At 44.1% G+C, this 15,545-nt stretch overlaps 1 protein-coding gene across 1 annotated transcript in view; it reads left to right on the forward strand.

Moving 5' to 3' along the window:
• Positions 1–15,545, forward strand: part of MSRA (methionine sulfoxide reductase A) — a 446,149-nt gene that overhangs the window by 209,601 nt on the left and 221,003 nt on the right. The window contains exon 3 of the mRNA XM_065401724.1: positions 10,898–11,017. Within this exon, the coding sequence (XP_065257796.1) occupies positions 10,898–11,017 (120 nt within the window). The remainder of the gene's footprint in view (positions 1–10,897; positions 11,018–15,545) is intronic.

Here is a 15,545-nt window from a genome sequence, read left to right on the forward strand (position 1 = left end):
TCGGCAACTTTTGGCACGTGGCTCATCAGGGTAATCCACTGGCGGGCCATGAGACATTTTGTTTACATTGACCGTCCGCAGGGACGGCCCCCCACAGCTCCCAGTGGCTGCAGTTCGTTGTTCCTGGCCAAAATGGGAGCTGCAGGGGGCCGTGCCTGCAGACGGTCAACATAAACAAAATGTCTCACGGACCGCCAGCCGATTACCCTGATGGGCCATGTGCAGAAGGTTGCCGACCCCTGGTTTAGATAGTACCATAAATAGGCATGCCACTTCATAGACATGTAAAATCAACATTTCTGCCCTGAAGAACATACAGTGCAAAGACTAGATCCCGTGAGATGTGGTGCTCCCTCAGAACTCATCACCTCACAGATGTGGGCCCAAAATTAGCATTTGCTCAGGTAACAAAGCAATCCAGTGGATTAGGCACAGGACTGGGTGTCAGGAGACCTGGGTTCTACTCTGAGCTCTGTTGCTGTTTGACTTTGGGCAAGTTGCTTTAGCACTTTATGCTGCAAACTGAGGATAATGCCTCTTACCTACTTTTCTAAAGTGCATTGAGCTCTGTGAATGAAAAGTGCAATATTCGATCTGAGTATTGTTATGACAAGGGATGGAAACAAACATTGGAGATGGGAATGGGATAGCAGGAGGGAGAACAAAGGTAACAACAATAAGTTCATGCAGATGCTTTCATCAGTAAGGTGAGCATCTTGAAAATTTCGTAATTTTTTAATGATCTTTTTTAGTCTATTATTCTAACATTCAGATTGATTTTTACTTGTATACAGTGGATTTCTAACAAAACAAAGAATAATATTACAAAGTGAGAAACATTTTATGAGGATAAATAAGACTGAACTTTCTGTGTATGCCTCCCAGGCACTTTATCATTTGTTCGGTAGAACTAGGTAAAATGTTTTGGACAAATAGTTTTTTCACTGAAAAGTGGAGTTTTTGGGTTGACCAAAACTATTTGTGAATTCAACACAAATTTGCTGAATAGTTTCGTCCCTCCAGTTTTCCCCCCCAGATAGATTCACCATAGGACATAAGCACCATTCCTAAAACCAGAGGAGCAGGAGTAGACCTTCCCTCTTATATCCTATAGCCCCATGGTTAGAGCACTCACCTGGGTTGTGGTGGGAGACTCAAATTCAGGTCCTTTTTCTAATGGCTATTTAAGTACTTTATACAAAGTGGAACAGTTCCAACAAAAGAGATCTTAGGGGCTTGTCTGCACTACGGAGGCAAATTGACCTAAGTTATGCTACTCCAGGTATGTAAATAACGTAGCTGGAGTCGACATAGCTTAGGTTGACTTTCCCCAGTGTCTTCATGGCACTGAGTCAACGGGAGATGCTCTCCGATCAACTTCCCTTACTCTTCTCGGAGAGCTGGAGTACCGGGGTCAACCAGAGAGCGCTCTGCCATTGGGTCTATTGAAGACCCACTAAATTGATCCCTGTTTCATTGATTGCAACAGCATCGATCTCCCTGGTAGTGGAGACCAGCCCTGAGAGAGCCCCCACACCAGAATACCCAATAGCCCAGTAGTTAGGGCACTTACCTGTAAAGAGGGAGATCCAACTTCAACTCTCTACTCAAAACTGGGGACTTGAACCGACATCTCCCACATCCAAGGCGAGTACTCTAACCACAGGCCTATAAAGTGGGGGAAGAGCCTCCTCCAGTGGCTTTGTAAATGGCATTTCCAAATGTGCTTTGCTTTTAATAAAAAAGCAGTTAAAATGCCCCAAATCTATTTTTTGTTCACAGTTTTTTGCTTTCTGTGAAAACAGGATTTTTGTTTTTGTTTTGGGTCCATCCAAAACAACTTTTTTCCTCCCCAATTTTTAGTTTGACGTGAGAATTGAAAAATCAATTCTTCGCAAAGCTGTAGTGTTCCGTTCAGGGTGCTGGAACAATTTGTATAGTGGGGGTGCTGAGAGCCATTGAACCAAACTGTTAACCCTGTATATGATGGAAAACACTTCAAGCCAGGGGGTGCGGCAGCACCTCCAGTACCAGCACCTTTGGCTCAGTTTATATCTTTGGTAATCTACATGTAATATTTCAATAGCTATTGTAGGTAAGAGGAATTAAGGTATCATTCTGTTTTTATACTAATAGATTCTCATCCATCTTAATGGAGTAACTACTCGCTTTAAGGTGTTTTTCTTAAATAACTAGAGTTCCCTAATTTTTTGTACAATCTTGCCAATGACTCCCGTTGCTCATAGAAACACATGCTCTTCAGTTGAATACAAGGTTCTGAGTTAATTAAGAAGTTGTTCAAATGATGTAAACCTTGAGAGTACAGCTTGAGAAAATGGCAGCAGAACCCTAAAAAGGAATTGAAGCATTAACATTCATTCCCAGACTGTGTGACTAATGTTATTTCTAGGGGTAGACGAGCCTTAAAAGGTTCAAGTGTCAATCAGATTCATTGTGAAGTTCGAAAGCGTATAGTTTCAAAGTGTCTTTTGAAATTCAAGCCCATTGCTAAAACAATTGTTTGTTTTCCAAATTGGTGATTGCAAAGTGACAAATACCTTTAATGCTGTGCTGCAAATCCAGCTATGTTCAAACTATGCTTTCCTAGGCTAGTGGAATATTTTCTCCGGTTTTTTTACTCCAGATGCATCTTTGCTATCTGCCCATCTCTAATGCTGCAGCTCCACTGATCAAGTGTGGGGATCAATAAGGTACCGTGTGGATGGGCTGAAATCATATTAGTGGTTCTATAATCAAATGTACATCAGAGGTGCTTCCCTCCCTCTCTCCCCGCATAATTTTCTGTATTGCTGTTCCTCAAAATGATATCAAATGATTAAAAACATTGACAGTTGACTTAAAATAGTTAATTAATTATAAATAGCAATTAATTTCTATTAGAATAGCATCAACATTCCTTAACTCAGGACATGTGTAAACAGTGATTTAATGCATGGCAAACGGGTATAAATCTACAGTGCTTCAGCACGCCATTTAGACAAGCCCTAAGATCAGGAGTGCATTGCGCTAGTAACTGCTCAGAGTATACCTAGTAAGAGAAAGTCCCTGCCCTGCAGAGATCTGTTTATTTCCACAATCCCCATTGTTTGATATGTTGTAATTCAGGCATGTGTTGATGTCTCTTTTGTTAGTAGAATGTCACTTTATGACAGTTCCTCCACCCCGCGAACATGCCAACACTTTAGCAGAGAGACATCAGCTGTTGAATGTATCAATAGGCTATAAAACAATTTAACACTGCTTTGCTGTACCTTACCTATTTGATTTCATGGGTGTGAGGATTTACTGCTTGTGAAGGTCCTGACCTATTTGATAAATGGGATAGTGGGCAGAGTTCACTAGAAGAGCGTTTCTCAAATGTGGCTACTGTGGCTGCATGTGGCCATCAGGGTTTTTTCCTGCAGCCACAATAGTCTCCTGCGCAGAAATGGGGAGGGGGCAAAGCCACGGCCCTTCCCTGCAGCGCCCAGTTGCTCTGGGGGAGGGCTTCAGCCTCCCCCATTTTCAGCCAGAGGATCTGGCGGCAGGCTTCATCCTACCCCCCACCCCTGACTTCAGCCACAGGACTCCAGGGGCAGGCTACAGAACCCCCCACTTCAGCTTGGGGGCTCTGACAGCAGGCTCTGGTCTTCAGTCCCCTGAGATGGCGGGGCTCCAGGCTTCAGCCTCCCCCCACGGGCTTCAGCCCATGGCAGCGGGGCTTCAGGAAAGCCAGCCTTACTGAGTGCCGTGGTCAAGAGGCAAAGAGCAGCATAGGCCTGGGGTGTGAGGCTGCAGAATGGAGCTTGGGGCAATGGGGGGGGAAGCACTGGGGCTCAGGGAGTGATGGGGAGCCCAGGAGGGCAGTGGAAAGCCCGGGTAGGCAGCAGGGACTAGAGATGATGGGTGGGGGGTTGGGGGAAGCAGTTGTTGTATCCACCAAGCAAAGTATTAACAACTTCAACAGAACTTTATTTACAGTGGAAGTCTCTTTTCCAAGCTGTAGCTGCACACTCTGTAACTCTCCCAGCCTCCTCAACTCCTCCCCACTCCTTCCTGTTTCCTGTCCTTTCAGACTCCCAACAGCCAGTGCTCCCAGTTCTAATAATCACATGCAGCATCTAAACACCACATTCCCTCCTCTCTTAAGAAATTTTTCAAATTAAAATAAACATTGTTGTTCTAACCACAGGAACAAATATGAAACAAGACACTATACTGTTGGCAGGAATATTACACTGAAAACACTGTAGATACTACATAACATAGTCTTTAGTCCAGGCAGGTGGTCATCTGAGTCTGACAGGCCGTCTCTCAAGCCCCGGTTCCAGTGCAATGTCTTGTTGTGTTGGTTCTACAGTGAAGTCATCCTATGCAGACTGGGTGTTGGCATAATCTCCTCTTGGTGCATAAGCAGGTGCAAGATAAGAAGCATTCCATACCCGCCCATCAGAAAGTTGATAGGTGTAAGGTCCCTTCTTCTCTATGATTTTAAGAGGAGCTGTGAATTTATGGTCCCCTTTGCGTAAGAGTCCAGGTTTTCCTATTCTAACAAAGGAACCACACTCAAACTTTGGTTCCTTAGCACCCCGCCGTTTGTCTGTGAAAGCCTTAGACTTTGCTTGGTTCTGTTCAACTGTCTTTCTCACATCATCCTTGTGTGGGGCATCAGGTCGTGCCTTTAACAATCCAGCAATGTTCAGTTTAGTAGTCATCTGTTTCCCATGAAGTAACTCTGCGGGTGATCTTTGCGTTGTGGCATGTCATGTAGCCCGGTATACTTGCAAGAAATCAGTAGTGAAGGGTATCCACAATCGCCCTTCCAGTTTAGCTGTTTGCAAACTCTCTTTCAAACTTTTGTTAAACCGTTTGATTTCCCCATTGGCTTGAGGGTAATATAGGGATGACCTCCTGTGTAAAATGTTCCTCTCTACTAGAAAAGTTTCAAACTCCAGGGAAGTAAATTGACTACCATTATCTGAAACCAGTTCTTTGGGGTTACCTTCCCAGTTAAAAACTGAAGAGAGGAACTTAATTACTGTAGCAGAAGAAATTTGCGATGTAAACGCCACCTCAGGCCATTTGCTGAAATAGTCTATTAAAGTGATGGCATAACGACAGTCAAGTGGAGCAGTATCAAAGGGTCCTACAATGTCAATCGCCACTTTTTCCCATACAGATTCAGGAAGAGGAACAGGCTGTAATGGAGGGGTACATGTCACTGCTGTCTTATCATGCATTTGGCAAGTGACACAGGATTTTATGAGTGCTTCAGTTTGAGAGTCCATCCCTGGCCACCAATACAGATCCCGTAGTCGTTGTTTGGTTCTGACAATTCCTTGATGAGTATCGTGTGCCAGGTGTATGAGTTTTGACTGTAATTCTTCTGGCACAAGTAGCCAGTGTGTACCTCGTAGCACACAGCCATCGAGCAAAGAAAGTTATCCCGAACTCTAAAATAAGGCAGCAAAACTGGGTCAAGGTTTTTAGGGTTACTGGGCCATCTCTTTGTCAGAAATTCCCGTAATTTTTGTTGAATTGGACACACTGAACAAGCAGCTTGAAATTGTTCTCTTGTAACTGCAGTAAGAGTGCTTGTAATAAGCGCAACTACTACATCCTCATCCTCCGGTGGACCATCTGGTGAAGGCAAAGGCAGGCGAGAAAGGCAATCAGCTACCACATTTTTGTTTCCAGGCTTATATTCCAGTTCATAATTGAAAGAGAGTAGTCTTGCAGACCATCTAGCAATATGATATCCTGCTCTTCCCAGTCCTTTCGTGGTGAGCAACGTTGTCAAAGGGCTGTGGTCTGTGCGCAACTTGAACGTGCGGCCCCACAGGTAAATTCTCCATTTTTCAGTAGCCCAGACACAAGCAAGTGCTTCTTTTTCAACTGTAGAATATTTTCTCTCAGCATTACTTAGTGTCCTTGAAGCAAATGCAACAGTCCTCTCTGTGTTGTCCTCATGAAGTTGTGTGAGGACAGCCCCAAGTCCATAATCAGAAGCATCAGTAGTTACAATTGTGGGCAATGCGGGACTGAATAGTGCAAGTACTGGACTATGTACAATCAAGTCTTTCACCCTTTCGAAACTAACTTGTGCATCCGTTGTCCACACTAAGGTTGAACTTCTCCGTAGTAATTCTCGTAACAGTTCAATGACAGAAGCATAATTGGGAATGAATTTTGCATACCAGGAGGTAAGACCCAAGAAGGAACGTAAGGTTTGCAAATCTGTTGGAGGAGGAGCATTTGAAATTGCCAGGATATGATCTGGATCAGGTTTTAGTCCAGCCTGTGAAATTGTATGCCCCAGAAAGGAGAGTTCAGTTTGTCTAAATTTGCATTTGGACCTATTGAGCTTGAGGCCTGCTTTGCTGATGCAGTTTAGTACAGACTGTAGGTTATTGTCATGCTCCTCAGTAGTATTTCCAAACACAATAATATCATCCAAATAGCACTGAACTCCATTTTGATTCTTCAGAATCAATGACATCATTTTTTGAAAGGCACTTGGGGCTGATGCGAGACCGTATGGAACACATTTAAAACGAAATAGTCCCTCATGTGTAATAAATGCTGTGAGGTCTCTGCTATCTTCGTGCAACATAACCTGGTGGTATGCGCTCTGCAAATCAAGAGTAGAAAACATCTTTGCTCCACGGAGTTCTGCAAATACTTCCTCTATGTGAGGAAGAGGATGGCTGTCAATCACAATAGCTTTATTTGGCTCCCTTAAGTCCACACAAAGGCGAATATCTCCACCCTTCTTCTGCGTCACTACTATAGGTGAAACCCAGTCCGAGGAATTAATCTCTTCAATAATGTCCTTTTGAACAAGTTTTCTAAGTTCCTCTGAAACAGCTTCCCTGACTGAAAATGGTAAGCGCCGTAATTTCTGTCGTACAGGCAACACATTATTCCGCATTTTAACTTTATGCAGAAACCCATAAGCACAGCCGAGTTTCTCCTCAACCTGGAGTTGGGTCCCAGCTGAAACTGGTGTGTGTACCGCAAGAGTGCTTTGCTGAGGAAGATCAATTCGTCCATTAACTACCCTGAGATTTAAAGCAGCTAATAAATCTCTGCCAAGGATAGGAGTGCCTTTGTGGACAATGTAGAACTCCGCAGTTACACAGCAATCACCAAAAGTAACTATTGCTGGCAAGCAGCCATGTACTGGAATATGGTTTTTCAAATAGCATACCAAGTGAAGTTTGGGTTCAGTAAGAGGCACATCTTTAAAGTAATGCAAATAGATGGAATCAGGTAGTATAGATACTGCTGAGCCAGTGTCCAACATTAGCTGAATAGAGTGTGATTTGCCTGAGGGTATGGCAGAAACATTTACAGTGCACTTTATCTGTTCTGGAATATATGCAGTAGTGATTTTGTCTACACTCAGCACAGTAACATCTGGTATTGTAACTGCATGCACCTGTTGATTGAACTGGCTACTGCGACATACTTTAGCAAAATGCCCAATCTTTTTGCAATGATTGCACTGAGCTACTTTTGCTGGACATCCTGTGTAGCTTGCAAGATGTTGTGGGGATCTACAGTGAAAGCATGCTTTTATTGTATTTTGCATTTGCTGATTCGGTGGCATTTCATTAGTTTTCCTTTTGCAATTGTTTGTCTGCAGTGATAGTGAACTTTTCTGCAAAGGAGTCACAGCCTGGACTGGGCCTCCTGTACCCTGGCTCATTATTTTGGCTTCAGCTGTAGCTGACTCAATCTGAGTAGCAATGGTTATTGCTTTTTCTAGTGTAAGTTGTGGTTCTAGAAGTAAGTGTTCTCTTACATGAAGCACTGTTGTTTTCTCAATGAGCTGGTCTCTAATCATTTCATCTGCCATATTCCCAAAGTCACAAGTTACAATCAGACTCCTCAGGGAAGCCATATACTGCATTATAGTCTCCCCTGATTTCTGCTCACGCTGGCGAAATCTGTAGCGATTAGCTACTACATTCACTTTTGGCACAAAAAAGTTCTTTAATGCAGTGAGTGCAGTCTCATATTTATCATCTGCAAGGGGAAAAGTGTAGAATATACGCTGCCCTTCTGCTCCAAGGCAGTGGATTAGCAGAGCACGCTTTCTTACTTCAGAAATCTCTGTAGCACTGATTGCAAGCAGATAAGTCTCAAACATACGGATCCAGGCAGTAAAAGCAATTGGAGGCTCACCTGGGCTTTGCAGAAAGGTGCAGGTGGGTTCAGAGGCAGAAGATCCATCCTTGTCGCCAAAATGTTGTATCCACCAAGCAAAGTATTAACAACTTCAACAGAACTTTATTTACAGTGGAAGTCTCTTTTCCAAGCCGTAGCTGCACACTCTGTAACTCTCCCAGCCTCCTCAACTCCTCCCCCCTCCTTCCTGTTTCCTGTCCTTTCAGACTCCCAACAGCCAGTGCTCCCAGTTCTAATAATCACATGCAGCATCTAAACACCACAGCAGTGTGGGCCAGGGGCACCAAAATACAATTGTACATTATTATTATTATTGAGTCTGCAAAAGAAAAAAAACCCACATCAATACATTACAATGTTTTTTCCTAATGTTAATGAAGTATTTGAGGAAAATTTGTCGGAGTGGCCACCAGCAAGAGTTGGTAGCCTCAATCTGACACCGCCAAACATTTTGTTGTGAGAATCCCTGCACTAGAACAACAAAAGGCCCATCTCCTTAGGTGTGGGAGGAAGCCACTGAGCCCAGAGATCAACTGATTATGGGGAACAAGAATGAAAAAGCTGGGGGTAGGGTTGCAGGCCAAAAGGTCAAAACAAGGGATCCAGAGAGGGACACTATGTAGACAACCCCGGAAAATGCCCATTGCTTCAAGAAAGTCAATGGACACCACCCAGAAGATTGACAATTCTGGACGCCGAAGTCCTCAATTTTTTTAAAGGCCAGTTTCCCTTTTGCATACACAAAATTGTATACACATGTATTTGCATCTGAACTTTGCTAATGCTTGTGTACCCTTCTTAAATAGTCTAACACTTGCATGCACTCTGTGTTTGAGTGGTCCCAGTGGATTTTGTGGTTGCTGCTTCTAACACTCGCATATGCAGGTTTTGGACTATTAAAGTGGGTGTGCTCAGGTGTTAGAATTTGCTCACATGTGTGTAGATTTTTGCACCTGCAAGGTGCAGGCACAAGTGTGTCCACACATGCTTTGTGTGTGCTGAAAATTTACCTGTCACTTGCCAAAAGACAGCAAATCACAGGCAGAGCTGAGTATAAAACCCACATCAGTAGACTCCAGTTCCAGGCTCTGCTGACTACTTATATAATGGTAGCATTAACGCTGGACAACAGGCTGGTTGCAGTTGACATCAGGTATTCTAAAATGGCAGTGACATTGCCCCTGTATATTTAGTGCATTACAACTGAAAACAAAGATAAGAGTTGATCAGAATAAGTTACTCGAGTTTGAAGTTGATTTCTGAAGTTTCAAAGGAAGGATATGCCTTTGTGAACAATTTGTATTTTATGGAAGGCCCTGCTTTGTTCTTTTAGCTGTGCTTTAATGGAAACTGTAGGTAATATTTTTAACCTGAAATCTCAACAGTATTATCACTGCAAAACCTACAACTGTTCACTGTTTTCCAACTGTAATTGGAATTTATTGTATGTTACACAACCCTTTATTTCCAGCGTTTTAGTGGGAGAAGAGAGAAAAAAAAAAAACAATTCAAAAGTTCAGACAAGAAATACATTGCCATCTGTAATCATAGATTAGTTAGATAATAATAGCATTTACATGACACTTTTCATCTTTAGAGAGCTTCACAAACAATAAGTAATTCATTCTTCTTAACTAGATAAAATGTTCAGAGAATCCTGAGTGTTAGTCATGTTGGTTCCCAGTCATTAGCAATCAGTTAAGTCGCCCCATTCCAATGACAGGCACAAGTGGCCCGATCTGCATGTGGTGCAAATTGGCGCAGCTCCATTGAAGTCAATTGAATTATGCAGATTTATAGTAGCAGAGAATATGGCCCGATAGGTCATGGAAATAATAAACATAATTCAGAATGGCCTAGGAGTGATGTAATAAATTTATGGGAGCAGCTTTCCATGGAAAATAGCATTAGTTTAGGGCCATATTTTTAAAGTAAGGCATGTAGAATTGCATGCATCAGTTTGCACTAACTGAAATTATGAGTACAAAAATCGATGTGCATGTGCAGATCAGGTCCTCACTCAATCACCTCTTCAGGTGGTATACATTGGTGAGGCTCCATTGAACTCAGTGGAATTTTGCCCATTTTACATCAGCCAAGAATCTGGTCTCTTTTGATAACTGGCCATGTGGATGAATTAATACCTGACTTTTGCATGCACATCAGATATTTGCATGCATAAATTAACTAAGCCTGAGAATTTTTTCTCCTATATGATCTATAATTTAGTTAATTATTACTCTTCCACCTTTAAAGATTGCATGTGCCAGGAAGCAGAACATTAAATAAATGTTTGCCATTAATACAAATTAATGTGTTTTGACAGCTTGCTAATCAACTAAAGGAAAATGCTGCTACAGAAATATGTACAATTGCCATTTAAGCAATGGTTTTTTTTTAGGTGGGTGGGGATTCATGTCATTAAAATGTGTGCCTTTGAAAATTGTACAGGTTATTATAAATTTTGCTATCTATAATATGCCGATATTCAGACAAATCAGAAGTTTTGTCTGTGCTAGCTTTGTGAAGGGGAATGGATTTGCACAGAATCACAAATCCATAGCTAATCTTGGTGGACATTTGACCGTCATGTGCCAGTTGCACCAGTTGTTTCCAGTACAGAGAGTCTTAATTAATATGCAAGTGATTGATTTAATATTGATTAGATCTTAACATCTTGTTGTGTACTTTACACATTATGCAGGTATGGGATGTTTCTGGGGAGCAGAGAGAAAGTTTTGGACACAGAAAGGAGTCTACTCCACTCAAGTGGGTTATGCAGGAGGGTGTACCCCAAATCCCACCTATGAAGAGGTTTGTTCAGGTATGTCTGTTTCCTTTGATTTCACAGATCATGGACCTGATCCTACGAGATTATGATCTATTTTAGTGGGACTGGAGGGTGATCAGAGCCGCTCAGGATTGGGCCCATAATGAACACTGATATCTACTGTACCAATCTAAATGTTAATATAATGTAAGATATTTACAAGCAACCGTCATCCCCTAGTATCTAATTAGCTGGGGTGCATACAAAGACACTAAGGATGGAAAAGAAACAGGTTTACATTGTTTTTGTCTCTTGTGTTTTTCCTGTATGCTCTCAGGAAATTATAACTACCGTATATTTCTTCTTTGGAAAACTGATAATGTACAGTTCAAACCATTCCTTTAGTACTGACAGAAATCAGGAGTCAGATCAGTCTTTCTTTCTTTTTATCCCTATAGTGTCTTGTGGTGATAAGTTTAAATATCATCTCTCTCCTGAATTATTTTCAATACTTTATCTTTTATATACACCCAACAACCACTAGCCCACCAGACCAAAACAAACCTCCAGGATTTGTCCATGCTCCGTGCTCTCACCAGTCCTTCCACCCTACTACAACCAAAAGCTTCCATTGTTTTTACCCATAATTCAAATCCCATAATCCTTTACAACCATTTTACACTGATTAGTGCTGCTCTGAAAGTATATGCATGCTGGGCATAGTTCTCCCAGCGTGCTCTCCTACACAGTCATTAGTAGACGATAGCTTTGAGGTTTCACTTTGCTTTTGTTCTCTTGTCAACACTTTTCATGCCAACTGCTGAGGCGGCTCTACCACTTTTGTTTATTACCGGGCACCTAGGGATGACATAAAACAGTGGAAAAAGTTTGGCAGTCCTAGCAATTAATAGATGTCACATCAGCCGAAGAGAATTGCTGCAGAGTACCCAAGGAAACAGAAATCATCTGTAAATAAACAAGACAGTGAAAAGTGATGTTGTGTCTTTATTAAGCAAGAAATGAAACACGTATAGGAAATTACTCTAGAAAGCAAAAATTACGGGAGCTGTTTTTACATAGGCACAGAGGTAATCTTTCACTAGTGACAACTAACAGCCAAAGTGTTCCTGAAAGTAAGGACTCAGTGGAAATGAACTTAAACCCCACCCCCTGCCCCCAAACTAGAATACTGGGAGAGGGTACTTTACCTTTGGCATTAAGTGATGCCTGGGCAGCTGCAGGCTAGACCCGGGGCTGGGGCACCTGCAGGCTGCTGGGAAGCATAGCCACAAGGAGAGTCATCACATGTTAAGAAAACAGCGCAGTGGATCAGTCATGTCTTTTTCATTTGTCTAGGTCATCCATTACCTCCTTTCCGAAAGCTTAACTTCCACAGTATTACACCTTGGGCCTTGTCCTCCACTTCAGTGCACCATGTGCAGTGTTTACGATAGTGTGTAATCCTCTAGCCATCCAGCACTTTCAGTCCATTCTCTTCAACAGCCTGAGCATTAGCTTGTAAAAGGCCCACAAAATGTGACCATAATTCCCCTGATTATCAGACCTTTTATATTGGATAGTGAAGTATGTTACAATTTCCCCCATCCCAACACACACACACACAGTCCTGGTACGCGGAGGGGATTTAGGGTAGAATTTTGAGGGTCCCTCTAGTCTAAAGATACGAAGTGCTGGCTGCTGGCCAGGGGAGGTGTGAACAGAGGTGGGAACAGGGGATGGGCTGGGAGAGACAGTGAAGTATACTGAGAGTGTAAGCTCTCTTGAATAGCTGCATTGTAGACTGGTCCTCCTGCTGGACTCCAGAATAGCTATAGAGAGAGAGGGTAATATCCTGTTGTAACAGGGTCCTTGGGCTGAAGAGTAATCCAGCTCAGAGTACCAGATGAGTCCCACTTGAGAGGGATCAGGTGATTCTCCTCTAAAGAGCAGCTGGAAGCTGCAGGTGTGGGTATTGCTCAAGGAGAAGAGAGACTGCTAGGAGTGAGTAGGCTCCAGCAGGGTCCTGGGATCTGGGACTAACACTACAGCCAGGAAGGGTTGGGAGTAACCTGCTAATGCAGGAGGGATCCTGAGCAGACAAGGGAAAGAGTGCAAAAGCTCTCCAGGCAGAGGAGCTTGGTATTCGTGTTCTTGCCAGCAAGTTAAAAAAGTATGGATTGGATGAATGGACTATTACGTGGTGTAGCGATGCGGCGACTCACCGGTGTGGCGCCTCCTGCTGGTTTTCCAGGGAATTCACTTTTCCAGCCTTGGAGCGCCCTCTGCCGGCCGATGTCTCGCTTGTCGCTGGCCCCGTGTCCCTCCCGGACCCCGGCGCCCCTTTACCATGGGTGCTGCTCCCTGGCAGTACCCCCACAGATCTGGGTCTCCCCTCCCCAGGGAACCCCCAACCCTCTATCCCCACCTCGCCTCAGTCTATGGCTACTGCCAGTCACCATCTAGCCCCCGCTCACTGGGGCAGACTGCAGTGTACAAGCCATTCATCATTGGCAAAGTGGGGTTTGGACCTGTTGCCTTTGCCTAACCCCTGGGCTACAGCCTCTGCAACCCCAGTATCTGGTTTGGCCTTGCACGGGGCCTGCAGCCTGGGGAGTTGCCAGGGGGGACCTCCCCAGCTCCTCTTGCCTTTCCCCAGCCCTACTCTGTTGCCTGCACCCACGGCTCCCAGGCAGCTAGGTCCTTCTCCCTCTGAAGCTGGAGGGAGAGTGTGCCTAGCTCCTGGCTCATAGCCCTTTTATCAGGGCCAGCTGAGGTCTGATTGGGGCGTGGCCCAGCTGTGGCTGCTTCCCCAATCAGCCTAGCTTTTAGTTCGCAGCTCCAGCCCCCTCCCAGGGCTGGCTGTAACCCTTTCCAGACCAGGGAGCGGGTAATCACCCCGCTACAGGTGGACAGAAAGCTGGCTAGATTATTGGGCTCAGCGGGTAGCGATCAATGGATCGATGTCTAGTTGGCAGCCGGTATCAAGCAGAGTGCCCCAGGGGTCAGTCCTGGGGCCGGTTTTGTTCAACATCTTTATCAGTGATCTGGATGATGGGATTAATTGCACCCTCAGTAAGTTTGCAGATGACACTAAGATGCAGGGAGAGGTAAATACGCTGGAGGGTAGGGATAGGGTCCAGAGTGACCAAGACAAATTGGAGGATTGTGCCAAAAGAAATCTGATGAGGTTCAACAAGGACAAGTGCAGAGTCCTGCACTTAGGACGGAAGAATCCCATGCACTGCTACAGGCTGGGGACTGACTGGCTAAGCAGCAGTTCTGCGGAAAAGGGGATTACAGTGGATGAGAAGCTGGATATGAGTCAGCAGTGTGCCCTTGTTGCCAAGAAGGCCAACGGCATATTGGGCTGTATTAGTAGGAGTATTGCCAGCAGATCAAGGGAAGTGATTATTCCCCTCTATTTGGCACCGGTGAGGCCACACCTGGAGTATTGCGTCCAGTTTTGGTCCCCCCACTACAGAAGGGATGTGGACAAATTGGAGAGAGTCCAGCAGATGGCAACAAAAATGATTACGGGGCTGTGGCACATGACTTACGAGGAGAGGCTGAGGGAACTGGGCTTATTTAGTCTTCAGAAGAGAAGAGTGAGGGGGGATTTGATAGCAGCCTTCAACTACCTGAAGGTGGGTTCCAAAGAGGATGGAGCTAGGCTCTTCTCAGTGGTGGCAGATGACAGAACAAGAAGCAATGGTCTCAAGTTGCAGTGGGGGAGGTCTAGGTTGGATATTAGGAAACACTATTTCACTAGGAGGGTGGTGAAGCACTGGAATGGGTTACCTAGGGAGGTGGTGGAATCTCCATCCTTAGAAGTTTTTAAGGCCCGGCTTGACAAAGCCTTGGCTGGGATGATTTAGTTGGTGTTGGTCCTGCTTTGAGCAGGGGGTTGGACTAGATGACCTCCTGAGGTCTCTTCCAACCCTAATATTCTATGATTCTATGATTAGGAAGAGAAATATTTGTTTGTGGGACTTTAATTTGGGACCTGGAGTTTTATTTTGAGTTATTTTCTGTGACTAAACCCAGACCCCAAAGACGGGTGTTTTGGATTCAGGAAAAGCATGTGGAGTCTATAAGGAGCCCTTTGAAAGAGAAATTATTAGCAGGGCACTGCTCAGACACCCCTGGCCACGAGGGGGCGCACAGGGGGCCTTCAACCCTATTACACTTGTATACTGTATTTGTCTGTTTGATTTTGACTGTAAGCTTTTTGGAGCTTGTACCATGACTTTTCATGCATAAATACGGCATGATAATTAATTAACTTATGCTCCTGGAATAAAGAGGGGGTCGGGGAGCCATAGAACCCAATCTGCAATTGGCTATTTCAGGTGAGAGATGGTCTGACAAAAGATAGCTCAGGTTCAGATGGCTTGAAGGTGCCCTGCAAAAATAGAGCATTACAATACCAATAATACTAACTTGCACGTGTGTGTATGCCTTTTACCCACGGATCTCAGAGCACTTTATAAATCAGTTGTGCCTCCTAACCCTACTTTTACATACAAAGGCCAGAATGGTACCATTTGCATAGTGAGCACCTGTGCCCAAAGTGAGGGAGGTC

The sequence above is a fragment of the Emys orbicularis genome, chromosome 3, assembly GCF_028017835.1.
Source record: "Emys orbicularis isolate rEmyOrb1 chromosome 3, rEmyOrb1.hap1, whole genome shotgun sequence".
NCBI lineage: Eukaryota > Metazoa > Chordata > Testudines > Emydidae > Emys > Emys orbicularis.